Source organism: Dictyostelium purpureum, assembly GCF_000190715.1.
Source record: "Dictyostelium purpureum unplaced genomic scaffold DICPUscaffold_82, whole genome shotgun sequence".
NCBI lineage: Eukaryota > Evosea > Eumycetozoa > Dictyosteliales > Dictyosteliaceae > Dictyostelium > Dictyostelium purpureum.
The window spans coordinates 1-23,830 of record NW_003519419.1 but is presented as its reverse complement, the minus strand read 5'-3'; the positions used below and the strand labels follow the sequence as shown (position 1 = coordinate 23,830).

At 24.3% G+C, this 23,830-nt stretch overlaps 9 protein-coding genes across 9 annotated transcripts; 3 read left to right on the top strand and 6 right to left on the bottom strand.

Annotated features, from left to right (window-relative positions):
- Positions 1–579: 579 nt before the first annotated feature.
- DICPUDRAFT_47060 (uncharacterized protein) lies at positions 580–6,591 on the bottom strand (the record flags this gene model as incomplete). The annotated part of the gene is made up of 7 exons (XM_003286831.1): positions 580–4,124; positions 4,194–4,591; positions 4,669–5,559; positions 5,638–5,724; positions 5,798–6,177; positions 6,248–6,356; positions 6,440–6,591. The coding sequence occupies 7 exons, from the start codon at positions 6,589–6,591 to the stop codon at positions 622–624; spliced, it is 5,520 nt and encodes a 1,839-aa protein (XP_003286879.1). The 3' UTR covers positions 580–621.
- Positions 6,592–7,949: 1,358 nt separating this feature from the next.
- On the top strand, positions 7,950–9,763 carry ABCG25 (uncharacterized protein; the record flags this gene model as incomplete). Its single annotated transcript, XM_003286848.1, has 4 exons — positions 7,950–8,434; positions 8,520–8,926; positions 9,020–9,256; positions 9,321–9,763. Coding segments are annotated over 4 exons (1,572 nt in total), but the record flags the coding sequence as incomplete, so codon positions are not given.
- Positions 9,764–10,031: 268 nt separating this feature from the next.
- DICPUDRAFT_77757 (uncharacterized protein) lies at positions 10,032–10,946 on the bottom strand (the record flags this gene model as incomplete). Its single annotated transcript, XM_003286830.1, has 1 exon — positions 10,032–10,946. One exon carries the CDS (start codon positions 10,944–10,946, stop codon positions 10,032–10,034), a length of 915 nt encoding a protein of 304 aa, XP_003286878.1.
- A 310-nt stretch (positions 10,947–11,256) lies between these two features.
- Positions 11,257–12,628, bottom strand: DICPUDRAFT_87353 (uncharacterized protein; the record flags this gene model as incomplete). The annotated part of the gene is made up of 3 exons (XM_003286829.1): positions 11,257–11,417; positions 11,487–11,910; positions 11,987–12,628. The coding sequence occupies 3 exons, from the start codon at positions 12,626–12,628 to the stop codon at positions 11,257–11,259; spliced, it is 1,227 nt and encodes a 408-aa protein (XP_003286877.1).
- Positions 12,629–13,090: 462 nt separating this feature from the next.
- On the bottom strand, positions 13,091–14,207 carry DICPUDRAFT_31644 (uncharacterized protein; the record flags this gene model as incomplete). The annotated part of the gene is made up of 4 exons (XM_003286828.1): positions 13,091–13,303; positions 13,382–13,636; positions 13,767–13,841; positions 13,914–14,207. 4 exons carry the CDS (start codon positions 14,205–14,207, stop codon positions 13,091–13,093), a joined length of 837 nt encoding a protein of 278 aa, XP_003286876.1.
- Positions 14,208–14,943: 736 nt separating this feature from the next.
- Positions 14,944–15,681, top strand: DICPUDRAFT_31641 (uncharacterized protein; the record flags this gene model as incomplete). The annotated part of the gene is made up of 2 exons (XM_003286847.1): positions 14,944–14,978; positions 15,288–15,681. The coding sequence occupies 2 exons, from the start codon at positions 14,944–14,946 to the stop codon at positions 15,679–15,681; spliced, it is 429 nt and encodes a 142-aa protein (XP_003286895.1).
- A 335-nt stretch (positions 15,682–16,016) lies between these two features.
- Positions 16,017–16,850, bottom strand: DICPUDRAFT_31630 (uncharacterized protein; the record flags this gene model as incomplete). The annotated part of the gene is made up of 3 exons (XM_003286827.1): positions 16,017–16,271; positions 16,344–16,472; positions 16,554–16,850. 3 exons carry the CDS (start codon positions 16,848–16,850, stop codon positions 16,017–16,019), a joined length of 681 nt encoding a protein of 226 aa, XP_003286875.1.
- Positions 16,851–18,013: 1,163 nt separating this feature from the next.
- On the top strand, positions 18,014–21,027 carry DICPUDRAFT_150888 (uncharacterized protein; the record flags this gene model as incomplete). Its single annotated transcript, XM_003286846.1, has 3 exons — positions 18,014–18,880; positions 18,941–20,049; positions 20,121–21,027. 3 exons carry the CDS (start codon positions 18,014–18,016, stop codon positions 21,025–21,027), a joined length of 2,883 nt encoding a protein of 960 aa, XP_003286894.1.
- A 255-nt stretch (positions 21,028–21,282) lies between these two features.
- Positions 21,283–22,859, bottom strand: DICPUDRAFT_97536 (uncharacterized protein; the record flags this gene model as incomplete). The annotated part of the gene is made up of 2 exons (XM_003286826.1): positions 21,833–22,859; positions 21,283–21,767 (listed from the first exon to the last, which is right to left on the bottom strand). Exons 1-2 carry the CDS (start codon positions 22,788–22,790, stop codon positions 21,283–21,285), a joined length of 1,443 nt encoding a protein of 480 aa, XP_003286874.1. The 5' UTR covers positions 22,791–22,859.
- Between the last annotated feature and the right edge of the window lie 971 nt (positions 22,860–23,830).

The following is a 23,830-nucleotide window of genomic DNA, read 5'->3' as shown; positions in this document are numbered from 1 at the left end:
TCTACATGTCTGTGGTTTTTATTTGTGTTTGTGTATTTTAAACATTAGGCATTAGATATGTTTAATAATGATAAATAGATGGTGTGACAAAATAAAAACTATTATTTAAAATCTCTATTAAAAACTAAATAAAAAAATAAATATGTATTTATTTTTTAAATTGTTTGTGGTGTGAAGGTGTGAGTGTGTTTTAGCGTTTTTTGTGTAGATTTTTTAGTTTTTTATTTTGTATGTTATTATTTTATTTTTATGGGTTCATCATGACAAATAAAATTATTGAATTACTTTTGAAGTAAATATTAACCATTTTTACTAAATACAAATTGGATATTATTATATATAGGTTTTATGGGATGTAATCGATAATATTAGAAACTGGTTCGAACATTGGCCAAAAGCAACAACAAAAAAACAAATATGACAAATTTAACAGTAAAGATTATACAGATTTTTATACAGCTTTTTTAAAAAAATTAAAATTATCAAAAGTAATCAATTACAATCATAATTTAATTATCAATAAAATAAATAAATAAACAAACCAAAGTTTTATTTAACTTTAAAATATTTCTTTTTTTTAATATAAATAATTTTTTTATTTAATAATTTTTTTGTTTTATTTTATAAAACATCTTCGTTTTCTTTATTATTATTTTCGATTTCAATATCAACATCCATTTGATCATTTTCTTCGGTATTGGCATCGTTTATATTAATAAAACCATCATCTGTAAAAGTTTCATTTGAGCCACCGATCGAGGTAAAGTCATCTGAAATTTGGTTTATATTTGTACTATTATTACTATTATTATTATTATTGTTGACATCTAAATTATCATTTGATTTTTTAAAATTTAATTCTTCGTTAGTTTCATTTAATTTTTCTTCAATTTCTTCAATTTCTTTAATTTCTTCTTCGATTTCTTCTTTAATTTCATTGATTTCTTCCTTAATTTCTTTAATTTCTTCAACAATTTCATCTTTTATATCATCTTTTAATTCTTGTTTTAATTGATCAATTTCTTGATTAATTTCTTTTTCTTCAACGACTTCCTCATCCTTTTCGATTAATTTTTCAACGATGCTTTTATTTTCTAAATTATTTTCGTCAATTATAACTTGATCATCTGAGTGAATTTGAGCAGCAATTTCTTGTTGTTCTTGTTGTTGATAGTTTGCGCTATATCTATTTGAAGGGATATTTTTTTGGCCAATAGTTGGAGCTGGATGTAATACTAATGGAGTTGGGGCAGAGCTCTGTAAAATGACCTGTGGTAAATCTTTTTCACATCTTTTAATGAGATCGGCAAGGTTTTGTCTGATTTCAACATTATCGTGTAATGACAAGTCAATAAAGTACATAAAGAATGAAGGTTGGTGTTTTTTAAATTGTTCTTCATTAAAATTGGTAAAACCTTGTAAAATTTGACAAATAATTTTAATAACTCTAATATTATTATTATTAAATATTCTAGTTGTGTTGGATGATGTTGAGGAAGATGATGTTGTTGAGGTAGTTGGTGAGGTAATGGAGTTATTATTATTGTTGTTTTGATTATTACTGTTATTATTATTTAAGGTTGATAACGAATTTTCTTTTAATATACCTAAAGAAAGTCTTGATAAAATATCTTCAGCTTCTTTTGATTTCTTAATATTATCTTCGTTGATTGGTTCGGATGAATACATATCAAATAATAATGCCAATAAAAGAGAAAGTGCTGAGCATTCGTAGTTTTGAGAGTTGGCTTCACCAAAGTGATTAATAAATATCATTTCAGAGTTGATTCTTTGGGATAAAACGAAAACGATATCCCAATTCTTTACTAAAAGAACACTAAATTTACAAGGAGTTTTTGATTGAAGTTCGCTACAAACTTCGGTTATCTTTTGAAGGAATTTGATTGCAGTATTCCAATTATGAATTGATAAAAATGGTTCTGTCTTTTCAAATTTAATTAAATTATCTCTCATTTCTTTTCCGATTGATGATGATTCGTATTCTGTAATAATAAATGGTTTTAATGATGATAATGTACGACTGAATGCTGCTGTGGAATTGTTTGATTTCTTTGGTGTTTCTGGAGTAATTGCTGATACTGATGGTGAGGTTATTGATGTATTGCTATTATCATTACCGTTTATATTATTATTATTATTATTTGATGGATGGACTAATTTTGAAACTAATAGTTTATTTATAACTCTATTAATTGAATCGATAATGGATGTGCACCAAAATTCATTTGTGAAATAATTTGAACATTTTGAAATAAATAAAGCATAAAAATCGATGGCTATTTGACAAGAGAGTTCATTTGAACAACAAATAAAGGGCTCTAATAAATTTAAAACTGTATCTAAGTATTGTCTAAGCTCCTTATTAAATTTAATGAAAAACTCAATAAGATAATTGAGTAAAATTGGGAATGTTGTTTTTAACCATTGAGTAGACATTTCTGTATTTGATTTATTGGTTAAATCAATATTTGAAAAGATTGGTGAAATAATTTGATTGATTATTTTTTGCCAAATATCATCGTCAAATTGTTTACCCTTGATATTAAACAAATCAAATAAAAGAGCACATGATAATTTACGTACATTTTCATTTTCGTGGCTAATTGATTGTGCAGTACCTTCTAAAATTGGAATTAATAGTCTATTGATGTCGTTGATATTATCGAAAGGTGAATCATCTGGTGCTACTTTTTGTGAGAGTACATTTAAGGATTCTAATGCTTTAATTGAGATGTTTGCATAGTGTACCGATGGGCTAGAGAACGATGAAAGACACTGAATAATATCGATAAAAAAGTTATCTTCGACCAAATCGAAATTCTTGTTAATTATTTGTTCTAAACCTTGGTAAGAGAGTGTTACAATATTTTCATTTTGAACTTTTGAACCTGATTGAAGTACATTGATGATAGTTTTCCAACCAGACTTAATATTTTTAGCTTTTAATATTGAAAGTTGAACTACACAACGAATTACTAATTCTTTGATAGTATTTGATGGATTGTTCTTCATAATATCTTGGAATGGTTTGAGGAATTCATTTTGGAAATTATAATGGGACAACTCTTGTTTTTCTAAATATTTATTTGCCAATTGTCTTAATGAGTCAATGGAGTGTTGAGCGATTTCAATATTTGAATTACAACCAACCTTAGTAAAATGTTGAACAACTATTTCCCAAATATTATAAAATACTAAACGGATTCTTTTGAAGTTGTATTCGATTACTTCAACCAATTTAATTAAACTATAGTTACGAGAGTAATGATTAATTTCATCTTCGCTGACCTCGCAAAGACATCTAAAGAATGTAACAATCGAATCATCGGAAAGATTTGAAGTATTTGTAAAGATTCTTTCGATTTGGCTGCTATCGAATGACAATTGATTCTCTTCGATTAATTTCTTTATGGCAATTTCAATATTATTATATTGGATCATTGTTGGACTTAAAACCATATTTGGTGTTTGTGGATGTGATAAATTGGATTGTGGTGATTCACCATCTGGATGATTGATTATAATTGGTGATTGATGAACCTGTGGTGATGATAATTGGTGTGGTGATTGCACTAAAGATTCATCATTATTATTTATAAAATTATTATCTTGATTTTTTATACTATTAAATAATTGGAATCTTTCTAAAATACATATTGATTTTAAAATTGGTTGCCAGCTATCCTGTAAATAGTTACCTTCAGAAATACCGATTGATAATAAGGTTTTAACGCATTCGATATTCTTTAATGAGGGCTCTTTAATTGAGTCTAATAGGGAGAATTTCGATAAAGAGGTGATGAACGATGATCTTTCTACGTTCATATAAAAGATACAACTAACTCTGATTGCATAAGAAAAACCTTCTAAACATAGCTGTATAACTTTTTTATCTTTAGTATCGTCTAAAACTACACTAAGAGTTGATAAAACATAACACCATGATAATAAAAACATTGGTCTAACGTGTTCAATATTTCTTGCTTTATAAAAAATTGATTTCTTTGATAATTTAGCTTTAATTAATTCTTGGCATTGTTTTGCAATATAATCATTCTCTCTATTAAATCTTAATAGTCTTTCTTGACTGTCTAAAGCTAAATCTTTTTAAAAAAAATAATTAATAATTTATTTTAAAAATATTACAATCATTACTATTAATATATATTTACCATCATTAATAATTTTGAATGGTTCTTTTAATACTCTATCGTAAATACCAATTAAAAATGATTCTTCAAAATCTTGTTTGTTATTGCTTTTAGAATTCATTTTGATCCAATCTGATTTTGTCATTTTTGAAGTGATTGATGGGTTGTGGAGGTCAGTTGAAAGTAAAATTATACTGTATGATAAAAGATAGACAGACTCAGCATTTGAAAAAATTGATGATTTTGAATTATCATTAAAATACTTTTCTGCAAATTTTTCGATAATCTTATCAATACATTGGTTTTCGCCATGTAATAAAAATCCAAATAACAAATTTCTTAACGACTCGTCAATATTCATATCTTTGAAATCAAATAATTCCACATATTTGAATAAAACACTAAAATTAAATGAATTTCTAAACAAATATAAAAATAAAATTAGTATTTATTTTTAACCCATTTAATAATTATAATAAAAATAATGATAACTTACTGTTGTACTAAGTATTCACCAACTTTTTTTGGATCTAAATTTGAAATATTTGATTTAAAGAATTGTGCAATATCTTCGGGTGACTCTTTGATTATATTTTGTTTAATTAAAAATTCAACACCTCTTTTTGAAGATTGATTAAATTTATATATGCCTTGTTCTAATGGTGACATTGATGATAAATCCTTGTCATTCAACGAAGATGATGATGAAGTTGATGATGATAATTTCTTTCTTGGAGTTGATTCACCACTGCTACCACTACTTAAATCTTCCTTTGAGGTTAATTTTTTATTAATTTTGGTGACATTACTATTTTCATAGAGTTCTTTTGACCAATCTACCAATGATTTCATAATTGTAACTATACATTCTAAACCTAAAGTTTTAAACTTCATATCATCCAATGAAGAAGTTCTTTGATCGCCTGTAATTGTTCCTTGAGCTACTCTTGATAATTCGTAAACCATTTTTTCAAATATATCTTTTCTTTCTGGATCGCAGTCATAGTTAACGAAAATATCGACAATAGTTTGTGGATTCTTGCAGATTTCATAGAGAACTGGTAAAATTAACCACTTTTGTTTCGCTGAGCAACTTGGTGATGATAAAACATTTAATAAAATTTTGCTAAAAAATAAACCAATTTCTTCCTTTAAATACTCTTTAAAATGAATGATCAATGAAAGGAATAATGTTAATGTTAACTTGAAAACTGGTAAATGTTGATTGGTTCCATTTGTTAATAATGAGTTTGATAAATATCGTTTAATTGAACTTTGAATAAACTTCTCTGATAATTTCAATGATGGTAATGGATTTTCTAAAATTCTAGATAATAATTCTAATGATAACATTTTACTTTTCATTTCATGTGAGTCGGCATGTAATCTGTTATAAAAAAATTTATTAGTAAATTTGGTTTTAATAATTATTTAGTTTTATAAATAAAAAGTATTGATTAATTACCCATCTGGTATATCTTTGGTTGAAAGTTTACAAAATGCTCTAAATAATAATATTACATCGGATAAATTTGATTGATATGACAAATTACTTTAATTAAAAAAATAAAAAAATTAATATTATTTAAACTTTTAAAAATAATTATTTGGCAGATTATAATTACATTTCTTCATTTGATATCGCTATATTATTTGAATTTGAAGGATTTAATTTCTGTTGGCTAACAATTTCGAATTTTTGTAATACACTATCTACCATTTGAAACAATGCACTTTTTGCTGCGGTACTATTGATTTTATTTGTGCTAACCAAATAAATATTATATGAAGTTTTGATTGCATTCATCAAACAGGTGTCGTGCACATCGCATGTTGGTGTAATTACTGAGGTTAATAATGCTTTGATAATTTGTAATTGGACATTCTCATCCTGAAAGCTAAAATATGATCCAATTAATTCTACCATACTTTCGACTAATTTCTTTTTTTCACTTGAAGTTTCGTCCACAACTTGAGGTTTAACCATACCATATGACATCATTTTCTAAATAAAACAACATTAATTATTAATTTTATATTTCTTTTTAATATTAATCTGTTGTTAATAAACTTACATCTAAACAATCCAATGCAATAGTCATTATTTTGGGTTCTTTAGTTTCACATGCCAATTTCATTGGTAAATATAATTTATTAGCTAAAAGTTCATATTCTTTTATATCGCTGTTTAAAATAGAGATTCAATTAGTATAAACCCTTTATTCTTTTTATTTTAGTCTAATGAAAAAGAAAAAACGAATGCTTACTGTTTAGTATCTGATTTTGAAAATAAAGGTGAGTCTCTAATTGTATCTTGTGCAACTTTACAACAATCTCTTAAATGTGTATTCTTTCTAGAACTTGTACTAAAGATTTTTTGTAAAGTATTGTTAAACATTAATGCAATAGAATCATCCATTTTAATTAATTTAAATTATTATTATAAAATAATAATTTTAAAATTATTATTATATTTAAAACCCTTTCTTTCTATCTTTCTCGTACAAATATTTTGAATGATTATGTGAATATTGTTTTGATTTAGTTTTTAATATTTCCTTTTATATTCAAAATATATAAAAAAAATTAATAAAATTTAAAAAAAAAATAATAAAAAAAATTCAAAAAATAAAAAAAAAAAAATAAAAAAAAATAAAAAAAAAAAAAATAAAATATTTTTTAAATTATTTAAAATTATCATCAAAGGTGGTAAATTTGTTCAAGCATCCACTTACGTTTTCAAATAAATCAAATAATAAGAGAAAAACAAGAAATAAATAAAAGATGATGGAAATAAAATGAGACGAATTTGAAAAAAATGGTAATTAATTATAAATTTAAATATTGTTTTTTTTTTTTTAATTTTTTTTATTCTATACCAAATTATTTTATTTTAAAAGATGGAAACTTATTTTTTTTGACAAAATAGTAATAATTAATAATGGTTATAATAACAATATTAATAACTCCAACAAAATAACAATATTTACATTTTTTATATCAATTATATTTGCAAATTTTTATATAATTTTATAAATTTTTATATAATTTTATAAATTTTTAAATTCAAATAATCTAAAAAAAATATCTTAATAAAAAAAATATTTTATAATTCCGAATTTCCCGCACAATATCAACCACACAAAAGCTCTTATTGAGTAAAACCAACAATATTTCCCAAAAATAACACCATTTAAAAAAAACCTTTTTATATCTCAAAAAGCATTTATGTAAACATGTTGTGATCACAAAATAAAATTTTTTTTAATTTTTTTTTTTTTATAATGTAATAATAAATTAAACCAATAATATTTAGCTATAGAAATAATTTTTTATTTGTATTTTAATTTTTTATTGTCAATTAGGTTTTATTATTGTTTTTTTCCTCAATAAAAAAAATAGGAAAAAATGGATAATAATAATAAAAGACATTCAAATAGCTCAAATACCTCAAATAGCTCAAAAACCTCAAATAGCTCAAAAACTTCAAATAATTCCTATGGTTCAAATAACTCTTTAAATAATATTTCAATAAATGATTATGACTCACCTACTAGTAGTTGTTCACCAAATTCATTTTCACCAAATTTAAATTCAAAACCATATATTGTACCAATAAGTGATATTTCAGAAGACCACGACCTATCAGTATATGATGAAAAAAGAAAAAATAGTATACCCATTACAATTACCATTAATAATTTAAATGTTCAATTAAAAAACAGTAGTAGTGATAAATTATTTTCAAAAATTGGTTTATCTAAACCCAAACCAAATAAAAGCTTATTAAAAAATATTAATGCAATTATTAGACCAGGTGAATTATGTGCAATTTTAGGTGGCTCTGGTAGTGGTAAAACAACTTTGTTAAATACTCTCTCGGGAAGATATGTAAAGAGTGAGATGAAGGTAAAAGGTGATATATGCTTTAATAGTTTTAATCCATCACCAGATTTAATTCGTAAAACTGTTGGCTATGTAATGCAAAAAGATTATCCTTTACCCAATCTAACAGTTAGGGAAACTTTGGTATTTTCTGCTTTATTAAGATTGCCTGCATCCATTCCAAAAGAAGAAAAGTTAAAAAGGGTCGAAAGTATTATTAGTGAGTTATGCCTTAAGGACTGTGCTGATACCAGAGTAGGTGGTAATGGTAAACATGGTATATCAGGTGGTGAAAAAAGACGTTTATCTGTAGGCTGCCAATTATTAACTGATCCATCAGTATTGTTCCTTGATGAAATTACAACTGGGTTAGATAGGTAGGCCAAAATTATAATTTTTATTAATTTTTTTATTAAATTTTTATTAACATATTATTTAATTTTTAATTTTTAATTTATCTAGTTCTATAGCATTTGAATTAATCAAAACACTTTCAAAAATAGCCCGTATTCAAAACCGTACAATCATTACAACTATTCATCAGCCACAGGTTTCAATTTTTAAAATATTTGATAAAGTAATGTTATTATCCAAAGGTAGATTGGTGTATAATGGTCCAAGTAATGAAATGGTTGGTTATTTTTCGACAATAGGTTACCCATGTCCAAAATTAGAAAACCCTGCAGATTTTTTTATAGATATTTGTTCAGTAGACTATAGAAATCAGGTATTAGAAAATGAATCAACTCAAAGATTGGATCAATTGGTAAATAGTTTTCAAATATCGGGATCTTTTTCAAATTTAAAAAAAAAAATCGAAGAGGTAAATAATATTGGCAATAAAAACCTTTCAGATCAGCAAAAAGATAGTATCTCAATTTCAAGTGGCAATATATCACCAATTCAAAACAATAATAACGAAATTTTATTATCAAAGTACGAATTAAAATCACAACTAAGAGACTCCAAACCATTTTATTATACAATCCCAATTTTATCGAAAAGGGCATATATCAATCACTTAAGAGACGTGGATGCAGCAATCACTAGAGTATCGCAAGTGGTATCTTTTGCTATAATGCTTGCATTATGTTTTTTAAGAATTGATAGAGATCAAAATGGTATTCAAAATACCGTAGGTTTCCTATATCAGTCATTATCTTTAATTTTTGTTTCATTATTAAGTTGCATTGCTTTATGTAAAGTATTTAAATATTATTTTTTAAAAAAAATAACAATTCATATTAATTTTTTTTTTTACAGTTCCAACAGAAAGAAATTTATTTTATCGTGAAAGAAATGATGGGTTATATTCGACATTTTCATTCTTTTTTTCCTACATGACATTAGAAATACCATTTAATATATTTGGATCATTGGGATTTTCATGTATCACATATTTTGTACTAGGTTTAAAATTAGAAGCAGATTCTTTTTTCATTTTCTTTTTAGTGGTATTTCTTTTAACATTTTGTGGTGAATCAGTAGGACTATTTGTATGCTCTATGTTTTATAATATAAACTTGGCAACAACCATCGCAAATATCAGTTTATGTTTATTTAGTATTCTCTCTGGATTCTTTAGACCAACAGCTCAAATGCCCTCCATCCTCCGATACTTTAACTATGCATTACCAACAAAATGGGCAAGTGAAGTTTATTCCGCAAACGAATTAAGAGGAAGAACTTTTTCATGCCCAGGCTCTCAATCATTGGATGGTAATGGTACTGTTTGTCCAACTTCTACTGGCGAGGAGGTACTAGCTAGGTACTCTTGGGAAGATATAAACATTGGTCATTCTCTTGGTGTAATGATAGGTTTATCAGTTATTTATCGTATAATAGTTTTTATTGCTTTAAAATATAACAGAAAAAATATAGTTCAATAATTAAATAAAAAAAAAAAATAAAAATAAAAATAAAAAAATAAAATCTAAAAAACTATTATTGGTTTTAAAAAACTAAAGCTTTTATTTATATTAATAACTCCATCTCGTTTTGTGCTACAAAGTGTGGCAAACCAATTCTCTTGGTATAAAAGTTGATTAAAGGATCTCCTTTACCTTTTTCAATATTAGATACTGTATAATGGACGTTTTGTGGTTCGTCCATTTCCATAACCATTTTATAAACAAGATTGGTTGCAATATTTTTGTTTCTATAGTTTGGATGAACCAAAGTGTGTCTTATTCTTTTATTTGAAACACATACTGAAATCATTCCAACAATTTCATTTGGGTTACTATTATTGAATGCAACCCAACATTTATTTTTATTTAGATTAAATTCTCTTTTGATGCACTCGGTTGTATTGGACCATGATGGTTTAACTTCTGAGTATGTTTTTAAAAAGTTTTCTAAATCTTTGCTCCATTCGGTAACTTGGACAATGTTTATATCTTTGTTTAAATACTGTTCTAAAGGTTTAATATCCAAATCACCTTTATAGGACTCTAAAACCCTTGAAACCTTGAACCCACAACGGTTATAGACTTTAGCTGCTCTTTCGTTGGTATCAATACACTCGAGTACAACACTTTTTATGCCATCCTCCCTCAATTTTGGTACCATAGCTTTATATTGTTCTTCAACAAGTCTTCTTCCTCTTGCAGAAGGGACCACACCGGTGACACTATTATAAAGCTTAGTTGGTTTTTCATTGTCATCAGCAGCGTGTAAAATAAAGCCAACCAATGATTTGTTTTCATCATAAACTGAACTTGAAAGATTTATTGAAATGTCCTCAGCTTTGATTTTTTGGCTTAACAATTCTTCATTGAGGACAAATTTAATAACATAGTCGCTAAATGCTTCATTTAATGTGTCGGATAAAACTTTTAAATTGAAATTATCTTTTAAAGGTTTAATGTCGAATTTATTTTCAATCATTTTATTTGTTTAATTAGTTACCTGTTGTTTATAATAAAAAATGAAAAATGAAAAAAATAAAAATAAAAAAAATTAAAATGAAAAGTTTTCTAACTGATTTTATTGTTAAATTCTCAAGAATCTCCCTGTCAAATAAACCAAAAAAAAAAAAAAATGGAGTATTCTTTTGACATTTTGATACTTTAATCTGTTTAGAAAAAAAAAAAAAAAAAAAAAAAAAAGAAAAAAGTAAAAATGCAAAATGAAAAAAAAAAATGTCATAATGTTATATAAGGGTATTGTTATTTATTTATTAATTTTCATCTATTCTTTATCTATTTGATGTATATTCGTCATAATTATCGTCATCTCCATTTGTTTCATCTTCTTCGTTTTCTTCTTCATTTTCGTCTGGGTGGTATTCTTCTTCCTCGTCCTCTAATTCTAATGGATATCTTAAAATTGCTGCAACACCTGATAATTTTGATAGCTCTATTATAATATAATGTATTAATATATAATATTTTTTTTAAAATAAAAACAATAATTTAAAAAACTTACGCTCACCAGTAACATGTAAACCTGAAAATAATTTAACTTCACCTTTATTTTCTTTAACTGATTGAACCAAATCTACATATTTCTTTCTAGTTTTAACATCTTTACCTCTAAATAATTCGTCAGTTACTAAAAGTGTTTCGACTGCTAATTTTTCATTTGCTTTTTTAACATGTTCAAAACCATAGAATGCTCTATTTGGATCTTTTTTTAACATATCATAAAAATCATTTAAAATTTTAACTTCGCTTGCTGCTTTTGTACTTGAAAGTTGTTGGATAACTGCAGGGTCTGATAATACCTCTTTCAATGAATATCTATGACCCGATGATGAATGTGTAAGAATAAATTTAGATTTATTTGCTTTAAATTCTTTGTATAAATCATTTTTACTTGATTGATCCATCATATATTGATAAAATTTATCCTATATATATATAAAATAATTTTAAAATTAATTTAATTTGAAAATATTATAGAGTACTATACAACCAACCAATTACCTTAACAAAAGCTGGACTTGCGATAATAAAACATTTTACAACTTGAAAATTTATATTTCTTTGAATGGATTGAAGTATGACATCAAAGAACTTCTCTAAACCTTTTTGATGGTTATCATTGGTTGATCTACCTTTACGTGGTACTGGAACTTCGATTCTACCCTTAACAACGGTCATTGCGGATGTGATTAAACAAAGATTTGCTAAACCTTCGTTCATAATTAATGCAGCTACATCAGCACGTTGACCTATATCAGTAGCATTCTTTACTAAATCCAACGATATTGCATCCCATTCTGGTTTGAAAAGTTGGAACTCACGATTCATTTCGAGATCGACTGTATGATATGAACCCATTTTAATAAATCTATTTTCTACACATGTTGAACCGCTAACTCTTAATAAACTTGAATTTCCATCGTAATCGATTTTAGTTACCAATATAGTTAATTTTAATTTCTGTCTCTCACTGGTTACTGAACCTGTTGCTGTCTCTTTCTGAATCTTTCTTACGGTTGAACTTGTCAATTGATCCCCAACACTAATTAAATTATAACAATGCCATAAATCCTCCTCTTCCTCTAACTGTAATTTGACATATCCTGATAAATCCTTTTCGATATATTTTTTTATTAATTTCATTTTCTTTCCGACTGACTATAAAAAAACTATTTTATTATAATTATTATAATGGTATTTAAAATAAATTTCTTTTAAAAACTAGTTACAATAAAAATGTTAAAATAGAATTTCTATGATATATATATAAAGTGTACAAAAAATAATATGTTTATTAAAAATCTAATAATATATACATTAATTTAAATTATAATTAATTTAAATTTAATTTAATTTATAGCTGTAAATCTATTCATATAATAAATAAAAATAAAAAAATTAAAAAAAAAAAAAAAAAAAAAAAATTGCAAAAAAAATGAAAAATAAAAAAATAAAAAAAATAAAAAAAAATAAATAAAAAATTTAGAAAAAAAAAAATAAATAAAAAAAATTATTTATATATCTAAAAAAATAAAGAAATAAATAAAGAAATAAAAAGTTTATGTGTAGTTACATTGAGAAAAAAAAAAAAAATTATTATATATTTTATTGTAATGAATCGGTAAAATGGGGAGTATAAATTTTTTGTTGTGCTGCCTGTGCTGCTTGTTGTTGTTGTTTATTATGAATTAATTGATTTAACTCTTGTTTGACGCTTTCCTCCATTTTTCTAATTTGAGTCATGTCCATCCCAAACCATTCATCCATCCAACAAAATACCTGTCTATGTCCCATAAAAAGAATATCTCTTATTGCGCTCTATACACACCCACACAAAAAAAAAAAAAAAAAAGTTAGTGTTGTGTTTAAAAACAAGATTTTTAAAATTTTACTTACTCTTTGAATAAAATTTTCAACTTTGTTTTGAATACCCCAATATCTAAATTCGACTTTACAAACTTTATAACTACACATAATAGGCTTTGTTGAGCCTATCCAGTCTCTTTGCAATCTTCCTCTGCCAGTTTTAGATGATTTAAAAACAACTGGATCCTCTTCAGTTTTATATCTTGCTTCATCAATTGGATCATATGCTATATCTATAAAATCGACTTCTCTTTGTGAAAGTTCTTCTGAATTTAAATTTAAACACTATATAAAATTAAATTTACATTAAAAAAAAAATTAGGGAATTATTTTTTTTTTTGATTTTTTTTTTGATTTGGTTTTGATCGGAAAAATTATATATCAAAAAAAAAAAAAAATTTTAAATGATTATTACATTATCTTGGGTACCTGAATCTGGGGCATATCTAGTTTCAATTGAGATTGAAAATCTATCACCTAATAAAGGACACTTTATTTTAATAATAGTATTAGTATTAGTTATTCTCTACCTTTTTTAGTATCAATTATATTATACACCTACTTGGTATGTAGTTTTACAATAAGGGTAAGCATTCCATGCTTTTTCTTCGATTTGGAGTGATGTTGGTGCAAATGATCTTAACCAAGTTGGTAGCTTGTTACCAAGATGAAAAATTTTATGTGTAAATTGGCCATTAAGTGCACCATCGGAATATGGTTTATTATCTATAATTTCTACACCTTCACCATTTGCTGTATGATTTTTACTGACTTTGGCAACCATATAAAGTTGTGCAATTTTATATTCATCGACAGTGATTGGTAATGGAATTCTGTATTCTCTAATTAAAACCATTCTTTATTGTATATATTGTTGTATTATTGAAGTATTATTGGGTTTATAATTATTATTTAAAATTTAAAAAAAAAAAAAAAAAAACGAAGCTACTTTGGTAAAATTTAATTTTTTAAAAAATAAAATTAATTAATATTAATTATTTTTATCTTATTAATTAAAATATGTTTTTTTTTTTTTGTTTATTTGACGCTATTATATAACTGATCTTTTTATTTGGTTATACAATTTAACAATACTAATTATTATTTAAAATAATTTGATAAGAAAAAACATTAACAATTAATTTAAAAATAATTATTTTATTGTTTTTAATTTGGGTAGCTAAATTAATAGTGAGTGAGTAAGTAAGTGTGAGTGTGTGTTGTGTGTAAGTGATTATATCTTGTGTGTATGTGATTGGGTGGGAATGATAGGTGCAAGTTTTTTTTTTTTAAATTTTAAAAAACTTTTTTTTCTTTTTTTTTTTTTTTTTTTTTTTTAAAAAATATTACAAAAAAAATATATACAACAAATATAAAATAATAGTATCACTACTTTTACAATATTATTTTTATTTGTTCCTTTTTTTAAAAGATTATTAAAAAAAAAAATTAAAAAAAAAAAAAAAAAAAAAAAAAAAAAAAAAAAAAAAATTTCTATTTTTTTAAAAAAAACTTTTTTTTTTTTTTTTTTTTATAATTTTTTATTTTATTTAATTTTTTTATTTTTTTTTTATTTAAATATTCAAATTAAAATGGAATCATTGCTCGTTGGTGATTATAAATCCAAGTATGTATAACAACATGACACCAAATAAATCAAAATATATTATGTTAATTTAATATTTTAAAAAAAAAATAATAAAAATATACACACATATATAAGGTTACCGAAATTTACCAAAACAATAAAATAAATAATTGGTTTTTAAAAAGTGTGGATTTTTTTGAAAAAAAAAAAAAAAAATCCAAATGCATCACCACACCACGATTACATTTTTTAATTTAAATTTTCAAAAAAAAAAATAAAAAACAAATTATAATAAACAATTTAAAAAAAAATAAATTATTAATATAATGAAATATGTTACAAATTTAGGGTTAGCTCCGTATTAAATAAAAATACTAAAGAGTATGGCAAGGAATTTCTATTTGATGGTAGTGATGAAACATGTTGGAATTCACACCAAGGCTCACCACAGTCCATAGTCATTCAATTTGCCCAAGAAAACGTTACAGTAAAACAAGTGAATATTATGTTTCAAGGTGGATTTGTTGGAAAAGATTGCGAAATTTTAATTATGACCAACGACTCTAAAGATTTCGTTCACTCTTGTTATTTTTACCCAAAAGATATCAATACTACTCAAAATTTCCCAGTCGAATCAAATAACACCAATGTAAAACAAATTAAAATTTTATTCCCACAAAGCACTGATTTCTTTGGTAGAATTACAATTTATAAATTAGACATCTTAGGTACAGCCAACTAAATTAAATACAATAGCAATATCGAAAACGACGAAAACAGCCACAACTAAACAATAAACCATATCAAAAATAACAGCAATAATAAATTAATGAATTTGTTATTGTATGATGTTATAGATCCAAATTAATTTTAAAAAAAGATTAATTAATTTAGAATGAATAAACTATATATGTTTACAAATAGTGTATTGGTTAAATTAAATTGTTTATTTTTATTTTTATTTTTTTGCTTGCGGGCTTGTTTGTTTTTGAAATTGGATGTTTTACATTGGATATATTATTATTATAAATTATTTTTATATATTATTATATTATTGTTACATTGAGGGTTATATGCTTAATATAAGTTTGAAACGATTTTCTTTTCCCACATAGTTAGCTTTTCGAAATCAGTATTTATATGTGGAAGCTTGGAGAATATCCTTTCACCATCATATTTAAATTTATTATAAGGAATAGCTGCTTTTTGAGTAAAACCAATGTGTTCACAGAGTCTTTCTCCACTTCTAGTTGATGTTTCACCAACCATATATTGAAAATTATATGCTCTTGCTATATCTGTGCTGTGATACCACATGTCATATGCAACACCCTAAATAGTAATGATGTTTGATGTTAATTAATTATTTTTTTTTTTTTTATTAAATTTTTATATTTTCTTTACCTTTCCTCTATTTTGTGGAGTTACACAAGTAAAGTAGAGTGCATGGATAACTTCACCAAATTTAATATTATTAACATGTTGCTGTTTATATTCTTGGTGTAATTGTGCAAAAATTGATTTAACTGGGTTCTATATTATATAATGATAAAAAAAAAAAATGTTAGAAAATGTTTTTTTAATTTAGATTCATATTTATTTAATTAAACTTACCCAAACTTCATCTAAGCCAGTGTGAAATGTTGGAGGTTGACGCTCTTTCCAATCTTCTAATAAGATACATCCAATGACCTGTTGATCTTGATTGTTAATGGCAACTAAACTGTAATCTTTTTGGGCAGCTCTGTCAATAAACATATGGGACATTTGAATCCAATTTTGCTGATTTAATTTTAGTAATTGTGTAAATGGATCATTTGAAAAACTCTTTACAACACAATCTACTACCTTAGGGACCATATTTGGTGTTAATACTTTATATGTAATATTACTGAGATGTTGATGGGTCATTTTGTAGAATTATAAAAAAAAGAAATGAAAAGAAAAAAAATAAAAAAAGAAATAAAAATAAATATATATATATATTTGGGTAATATTACCAATTATTGGACATGTTTAAAAATACCCATAAAAAAAAAAAAAAAAAAAAAAAAAACCCACTTCATTTTATTTAAAATTAATTTTTTTTTTTTGAAAAATTTTTTAATTAAAAAAATTAATTTTTTTTTTATATTAATTTTTCATATAATTAAAAATATTTCATAGTTATCCATAAAAAAAAATATATGTGAAAAAACTCCTCTAAAAGAATAAAGTTTTAAAATTTTATTGTTTTATTATTATATTGTTTTTAATTTTATCTAAATTTCTTTTATATATAAAAAAAACAAATAATTTAAAGAAATAGAATGATCATTATTTGAATTATTACCAATATGGGTTGAGATTGATTAAAATTAATAAAAATATATTTCAAAATCATTGTTATTGTTATTGTTAAGTACCAAAATATTTATCGGTTATTTGACCGCAAGATTTACACTTTCTTAGAAAAAAATGGATTGTGACCAAAGTTATTATCATTTCTCGTGCTCATTATTATTTCAAGGGAGTTACATAATTCAAATGATGGAGATAGAGATTATATAGTAAATAATATTAATTGTACTACCGCAAACCATATTTTTAAATTTAAGACTTTTTTAATCAAATAAAAAAATGATCAGTTTAAAAGAAACAATAGTAATTATTGAACTATCAGTTTTAGTCTCAAAGTCAACATTAGAATTAGGTTTTATATTCAACTATATTTGAAATTAAGAAAATTTTGGGGGCTCCAAATCAAAAAAAGCATGGAATAGAATATGCAAAACCATTTTGCATTATTAGATTCCGTAGATGATAAAAGCGATAATGAAGTTTTTATCTCAAGATAAAGTTTAATAATTGTTTATATGCTAACTTTCCAATATTTTTATCAATTTTATTATTATTATTTTTTTTTTATTTTTTTATTTTTTTTTTTTTAAAAATGAAATTTTTAAAAAAATTTTCTTTTCATTTTTAATTTTTTTTTTATCTTATTAATTTAACAAATAATAAAACAAAACTAAATAAACGATACCAATAACATAATAAAATAATAAAATAATAATAAAAACAGTATAGTTATAATGAATCAAAAACCCAAAGTTAAATTAACTAAAAAAGATTATTTAGATAAAAAAGAAAGAGAACAACAATTAGCAAATAAAGCAAATAGAGAAAAAGATAATAAAGAATTTGTCGAAAAGAATTCATTAGATAAGGAGAATGAAATTTTATTAAATGAAAGTAAAAAACATCAGTTAGGGTTGGGATCAGAAAAACTATATACATTAATTAAGAACAGTTTAGGTCAATTGGAAAAAAGAAATGATATTGATCCATATTGGATTAATAATGAAGAGTTTAGATTATCTTTTATAGCATTTCTTCCAACTGATAATAAAGAGTCAGGTTCATCAGAAGAAAGTTTACTCTTTATGAATTCAGATCTTTCAAATCTATTAAAATACAAATACAATGTTTTTTGGAGCCACTGCATTTATAATAAATCATTACAAGAGTTTTTAGATAGTTTCCTTCGTTTCTTTGAAAGAGATAGCCAACCACATATAAGACTAGTCGATCAATCATCACAACAGCAACAACAACAACAACAACTATCAAAACGAGGTTCTCATGATTTCATAAATTCAAAAAAGATATTATATCGTCGTGTATTTTTAGTTTTGCTCAGAATGTCAATGCAACAAGAGAAATCTGGTAATTTTTTAACAAGAAATTATTATGCAGATACTATTTATGAACAAAAGCTTTTTACAATCCCAAAAATCTTTGATATATGTACTTTATTTTCCCCTCACTCAAAATCGAATGTATCAAATTTGTTACAAAATTTATTTGATACTCAAAAAAAATTTTATTCAGATTTAGACCAACATATGTTATTAATTTCAAAATCATTATCAGATTTAAATCAAAGTTTATTAAATAGAGTAAATATGATAATATAAACTTTCAATTTAAAATCAATCATTTATTAATTTTTTTTTTAGGGTTATTTAGATTTGCTTAGATTAGAAGATAATTATTTAATGGATATAGTGTATAATGTTAATACATTTTTAAGATTGTTTCCAATGGGTACACATTCAATTTTTGATGAAAGTCTCAATAGCAATGAAGAAGGTGGTGTTGGTGGTGTTTTATCATGGCTTACCTATTTTTATGAATATATAATCCCAATTTTCAACAGAGAAAACCAAAAACTATTAAATAAAACCAATAGCAATACCTTAACCCCAAGTATTTATGATCCATTAAAACAACATATCTTAAATATTTTCCATTGTATCTTCAAGCACCTTTTCTTTATCAAAGTTGAACAATTACAATTCCTTATCCAAGATCCATGCCAACTCTGTGGAAAGAAGCCAGCTGGAATTCAAGAAATTTCTCGTAGATTCTTTTCATTCCTGGGCTCAATAACTTCATTTAGCCAACAATGTATTGGATCAACTAAAAATAACAGAACTAAGCTCTTCAATGAATACTTTGATTCGATTGCCAGTGCCTCTCTTCTATATGACTATGAACAGACATACAAATTATCGCATTTCATTGAAAATATTGTTAACTTGGATGATACAGTCGATCAAGTTTCCTATACTTACTTTATGCAGTTAATCGGTAAATCAGTTTCAGATAAACCAGTTCAAAAACCAAAGAAAAAGCAATCATCTCAACAACCACAGCAACAACAAGAAAAATCACAAGGCGGTATCGGTATTATCAATAAACCAACTATTTTGGATTATGACAAAATAAATCAAGTTCAATCATTATTCCCAGACCTTGGTGATTGGTTTGTTCATTCATGTTTGAAATTTTATAATAATAACGTTGAACAGGTTATCAATGCTCTTTGTGACGATTCAGTTTTACCTCAACACCTTAAATCGATGGATAAATCATTAAAATCTGAACCAGTTAAAACAACCTCACCAAGACCAAATGACAATAGTACTACAATCCCAACAGCAACAGCACCTGCTAAAACTGCTACAACTACCACAACTACCACCACAACCACTACAACATCAGCACCTAAAGACAGTGTAAAGAAACTTTCAGTATCAATGGAAAGATTAAATATTGGTAAAAAGTATTTATATTTATCTAAATTTTTTTTACTTTAAAGAATAATCAATTATTAACTTTATATTTTAATTTTAGATCACTTAATCCAGAATTCCAGAATACTAGCGATATTGAAAGAGCCAAATCCTTTATTAAAAATTATGAATTAATCTACGATGATGAATATGACGATTCCTTAGAAGAGTTTTCAAGCTTCAAAGTTCAAGATGGTGAAACCTATATTGAAAATGATAGTGATGTTGAAGGTCAGGCAAGTGAAGATTCAAAGAAAAAGGATTCAAAAAATAAAAAGAGCGGTAATAAAAAAGATAATAATAATATTAATATTAATATTAATAATAATAATATTGATGATAATAATAATAATAATAATAATAATAATAATAATAATAATAATAATAATAATAATAATAATAATAATAATAATAATAATAATAACAATAATAATAATATCCCAAATGATAATAAATCAAAAACCTCTTTTTCACATGCACCTATTAAAAGTGAAAAGAGATCAACTCCATTTTTACCACCAACAAAGAAGACCGAAAAAGATAGAAAAGATAATAATAACAATAAAATAGATAATAATGTTTCTAATATAACAACCACCAGTTCCAGTACCGGTAATATTTACAGCAGTGGCAGTAGCAGTAACAGAAACATTAGCACAATTGGTACTAAAACAACAGAAACAATTTTATTTGAAGAAAATGATGAAGGAGATGATTATAAAGCAAACGTATTCCCATCATTTAGTGGCAAAATTCTTCCATCAGGTGCTCCACGTAAACCACATGTCAGAGAAACTTTTAAAGGTAAACCACGTTTCAATCCAAATAATAATAACAATAACAAAACAGAAAAGCAAGAACAAGATACACAAGAGCCAAAACAAGAACAAAAGCAAGAAAAACAAAAAGATCAAAAACAAAAACAAAATAGAAGATCCAATAATCAAACTCCAAAGAGATATTATTAAAATAAAATTTAATAAAAGATCAAGTTTTGATTTTTTTTTTTTTTTTTTTAAAATAAAATTTTATGTAGTCTTTTTTTTTAATTGTACCTTTATACATCTATATATAAGGAAATACAATATTCTAAAAGTTTAATATTTATTTAAAAGTTTAAAATAACTATTAATAAAAAAAAAAGTTATCTGACAAAGTGCCAGAACTATATAGTTATTTTGTGAGTTGAATATATTTACAATTTTTTTTTTCTATTTGATCATTTATTTCCAAAAATTAATAAGCTTCTTAAAAGTATTGAATGGGCTTACTCTTGGTCTATCGTCTTCATCGTCACTACTTCCAGAATTGTTATCGTAATTATTATCTTTACCATCGCCAGCATCTCCATCACTATCACTATCACTGTCCACTATTATTGTTTTTGAATTTAAGTCTCTATTTGAAGATGACTTCTTTTTTCTTTCTCTTTTTAAATTATGTTTGGTTAATGAATCGTTTTTATCAGCTTCTCGCTTTTTATCATTTGATTTTTTATTTGGTTCATTTTCTTTAAGTCTTTTATTGCTGGAATGATCTTTATCAGAGTCTTTGCGTTTCTTTGATGAATTTGTTGTTGTAGTGCTAGTAGTTGTTGTGGTGGTGGTTGCACTTGATTTTCCGTTACCAACCAATGTAGCCTCAATTTCTTTAATATCATCTTCCTCTTTTTCATATTCGACATTATAAATATCTTTTAAACAAAATTCTAAAATTAAATAAAAAATAAATTAGTATAAAGAAACAATATTATAAATAAAGTGTATTACATACCAGCTCTACAACATACACATGTTGAAAAGGATTTAAAACCATTTGCTGATGATACCCAATAATGCTTAATTAAACACTCTTTGCACATAGTTGGACCACAACGACAAACCGCATTTTCACAAAAAGTTGTTTTTCTATGATTTTCTCTTTCGGGTCTAGCCTCCACACCAAGTCCTGGGAATAACATGCTCAAACCTCTTGGTACTCTTCTACCAGTTGTTGTATTTGGTTGTTGTAAATTTGTATTTGTATTCGAGGTTGTATTTGTGGTGTTTGTATTTGTAGTAGTTGTCGAACCATCTCTAATAACATTAATATTACTATTAATATTACTATTACTATTAATATTACTATTACTATTACTATTACTGTTACTATTACTATTACTGTTACTGTTACTATTATTATTACTTTCGCCACTACTATTAGGTTTTTTATCTGTACAAGTTCTTTTAATTAACATATCGGCTGTATTTTCTAAACAAATTGTGCAAGTATTTTTTTTACTTTCTGGTGTCTTCTGGGTTGGTCTTTTTGAGAGTAAATCTAGAGCTTTCTTTCTAAAAAGCTCTTCAGTGGGTGGACGTACATGATCTGAAAGTTTGGTAATTGTTTCTAGTTGTGACTTTATCATTGGCTCGACATTTAACAAAGCTGAAGAAATACTACTATGAGTTTTGATTATTTCTTTTAAAAATGTTGGAACTTTGGGATCGTCTATATAATCGATATCTTTTACCAATTCATTTAAACTATCTTGAATTTTCTTTACATAGTTTAGTAATTCTTTATTAAACTGCTCGGTTTTATTTTTACATTCTCTTATTCTTGATACTAAGGGAGATGCTTGACTCATATCTCCTTCACCAATCGATAATAACCTTAATAAAATTTGTTGTGCTGGTGGTACATTATTCGTTGGATTACCTGAAACTATTAAATTAAATTGAATATCCATAACTATAATACACTAATATTTCTAAAGATAAATAAAATTGAAAATATTTATATATATATTTTATTTATATTAAAAACAATAGAGAAAAATTTATTAAAAAAAAAAATTAAAAATTTTTGTTGTGTGTTGATTTTTAAAAATTTATTAAATTAATTTTATTTAATATATAATTTATTAAATAAATAAATAAATAAGTAGGGTTTAAAATGGTTTGTTTCCTTTTTTTGAAAAAAAATTTAAAAAAAAAAAAAAAAAAAAAAAATTTTTTTATAAATTGAAAAAAAAAAAAAAAAATTTTTTAAAAAAAAAAAAAAAAAAAAAAAAAAAAAAAAAAAAAAAATAATTATAATTTTAAATTTATTTAATTAAAAATATTTTAAAAAGGAAATATTTTAAATTCGATATTGAATAAAAAGACTTCGAAAAGTCTATACTAATTTAACATGAAATCCATATAAAACTAATTGAAATTTATATATCTAGAATGACATAGTAAATTTTAAATTAAAAAAAAAATTAAAAAAATAAAAAAAAATAAAAAGACTCGTTTGCTTTTTTTATGTGTGAAAATTTTAAATTAAATGTGGGTATAATTTCATTATTTAAACCCAAAATTAAGATATTTAAATTTTACTTAAATATTCATTTTATATTAATTTTAATTTATATTACTTTTTTTTCCGCTATTGCACTATAAGATGCCTATAAAAAAATAAAATAAAAATAAAAATAAAAATAAAAAAAAGAAATTATTATTTTTTAATTTTTTTATTTTTTTAATGATAACTTTTTTTTTTTTTTTTTTTTTTTTTTTTTTCTAAAATTTTTTAGTTTTTTTTTATTCAAAAATTAAAAATAATTATATATCTTTGTATAAATATCAAAAACTAGGAATTTAAATTTTTTGGTTTTTTTATTTTTTTTAATTTTTTAATTTTTTTTTGAAGGGGGGGTTTAAAAAATTTAAATTTTTTAAAAAAAAAACAAAAAAAGGAAAAAAATAAAAAAAAGTTTCAGTTTTTTTTATTTTTTTTTTAAAA